The 2,750-nt window shown below is 38.3% G+C and overlaps 1 protein-coding gene across 1 annotated transcript in view; it reads left to right on the top strand.

Annotated features, from left to right (window-relative positions):
* LOC108762316 (forkhead box protein L2) overlaps nt 1–2,750 on the top strand; it is a 52,894-nt gene that overhangs the window by 35,623 nt on the left and 14,521 nt on the right. The window contains exons 4-5 of the mRNA XM_018509260.1: nt 1,583–2,215; nt 2,701–2,749. Of these exons, the coding sequence (XP_018364762.1) occupies nt 1,583–2,215; nt 2,701–2,749 (682 nt within the window). The remainder of the gene's footprint in view (nt 1–1,582; nt 2,216–2,700; nt 2,750) is intronic.

Here is a 2,750-nt window from a genome sequence, read left to right as displayed (position 1 = left end):
CTCCCCCCCCCTCCCCCCGTCTCTCCTCTTCTCCTCTCCTGCCGTCTCCTCGGGGTTTTTCGTTTTACGATTTTAACGCGTTGCAAAAAACAGATTACCGTGAAAGAAAACTCAATATTGCTGCAACGTGTTGTCAAACTTTTGCATAACACGGACAAATTATGTTGCTTTGAGTTGTATTCTAGTCCCCGAATTTCTTCCGAATATTTTTCATACTCTCTGCAAACATTCAATACAAACATGAGTATTTATATTGTCAAGAATAAATGTGTTCCTACTGTTATTTTTATTGATTTTACATCATTATTCTTTATGTTATGGATCATATGCTTTTAAAAAATGTAAGCTGTGCATTTATATGATAAATTTATATCCAAAAGTTTTTTTTCAATTAATCAGTCGTTTAAAGCTCGCGCTTGTCGAGGGTTAATTTGAAGAATGCGTATCTCAATACCGTCGAAGCGCATTAGCATGCTCGTTCTCTCTTACTCATACTTTATCGCTTCGTATATCGGCTCCTGGCACTAAACATAAAACCTGTATGGGCCTCGGGTATCCCGTAGGTACAAGTTCCTCTTAAATAGGTCAATTGTTTTGCCCGGACGAGATTTCTGAGAATTGCGTTATACGTTCACGTGCGGGCAGATCAGTCGATCGATGATGGAACGCTCAACCCATTGTCCAAGTTCTTGGAGTGACCGATCGTCGTCTCGGAATTCGTGATCGTTCAGTTTTCCGATCATTTCGGTGCTTTATAACTTAAAACGCAACTTAAATTTATATTTCCATCTCAACGTATGAATCAAATTATAAATTATAAGAGCCATACAAAAGACAAAATACCGGAAGTTTATGTAAAAAGAATTACATCAAAACCGAATAAAGTCTTCTTGTGTTTATTGCATATCAACTATCGAAGAGAATTCATTGATTCAAGAGTTTTTTTATCAAGTTTTATATTAAATAAAGTTGGAGTAGAGAATTTTGGAGTTATTTGAAGACAAAGATTTTATTTTGAATGGAACAATAAGCGTATTCAACGGACTCAATATTTGCTAATATTGTTGTATTCTTTTAGATCATTCAATCAGAATTTTAGATCTAGAAGAATATATCAATAACAACGAGTATTCACTCAACTATTGAATCTGCTGAATGCAGCCATTGAGAGTACTGAAGCCATAATGTACACGGAAACAATAGCTTTGCTGAAGTACTTAAAATGTTAACTTAACAAAATAATTTTGTTGAATCATCAAAATAATTATATAGGACGCTAAAACTGATTACTATAATGTTAAAACTTTTTGAAGCATTATTCATCATGCTAGAGATTCTTATAAAATTATTTTCATCTGCGTCTAGCTAAATTTTTAGATACTTCAGTAAAATCCTCTCCATGTTTAAAGTTTAAAATGAAATTTCAATAAAATCTTGCTTCGATTTTATTGAAGTTTTATTTTAAACTCCATTTAAGATACGTGGTGAATTTTTCGCGCTGAACTAATGAAAGGATTTCGCTTCATAATCAGATATATGTATCGCAGATGTGAGAAAGTGGAATTTCTCATAATCGTTTCAGTGAGCGGTTTCGTGTCCGACCTGCAGAGCGGATGTATCGGCGGCAGTGCGAAGGACCTCGACTCCTCGTCAATTCCTAGTAGCTTGGGCCGAGGTTTAACGTCGCATCATGTCTCCTTGAGCCACCACCACCATCACCATCATCATCCCCATCACAGTTTGCACAGCCCCAGCTCCGTGGTCCCCATGCACACCACCACCACCACCGCTGGCTCGACGCACCATCACCTGGATGACAAGGGCTCGTCGCCCGTGGGCGCCCTTCATAGTACGACCAATAGCAATCCCTCTACACCATCCGCACCCTCCACGCCCACCGCAGCCACTACCGATAATACTGTGGCCAACGTCGCGACCGGCACGACCAACAGCACCAACGGTGGTTCCTCCGCTGCGAACAGCAAACCACCCTTCAGCTACGTTGCTCTGATCGCCATGGCGATACAACACAGCGAGCACAAGAGAGCGACCCTCAGCGAAATTTATACGTATATCACCGCCAAGTTCCCGTACTTTGAGAAGAACAAGAAAGGATGGCAGAATTCGATCAGGCATAACTTGTCGTTGAATGAATGCTTTGTCAAGGTGCCCCGAGAAGGTGGCGGCGAGAGGAAGGGCAATTTCTGGACGCTCGGTAAATTAACGTTATTAAAATATTGTATGTTTGATTGGTCCGTTTCTACTGTGAATGTGAAGAATTATATACAATATATTGAGAATTTATTTAGCGGATTTAATCGCTAACTTTCTAACTTCCGAATTTGCTGTCTTGGTTCTCAATTCTCCTGAATTATTTTCTATTTATTTCTATGCCTATGAATTTCTTTTATTCTAAAAAAGCATTGGAGATATAAATTAATTAATAATTCTTAATTATAAAGTTATTGTTTATTTAGGGTGTGTTCCATTTGGGACTCACAACGCTTATAAGCATTATTTGTCTTTGTTTAATATTTGATAAACAATGAGGATGAAATGATTCCATGAACGTTGCGAGCGTCAAGAGCGTTGGAAGGCTGATCTTTAAACGATCATACATATCATTTTTTGTTCAAATCTATTTGTCTTACTATTAATGGGTATTCACTGTAAATTCGCGTATTTTCTACGTCATCGTAGATCCTCAGTACGAAGATATGTTCGAAAATGGCAATTACCGAAGACGAAGA

Source organism: Trachymyrmex cornetzi, unplaced genomic scaffold (genome assembly GCF_001594075.2).
Source record: "Trachymyrmex cornetzi isolate Tcor2-1 unplaced genomic scaffold, Tcor1.1 scaffold294, whole genome shotgun sequence".
NCBI lineage: Eukaryota > Metazoa > Arthropoda > Insecta > Hymenoptera > Formicidae > Trachymyrmex > Trachymyrmex cornetzi.
Note: the sequence above shows the minus strand (reverse complement) of the source record. Positions and strands in the feature narration are given on the sequence as shown.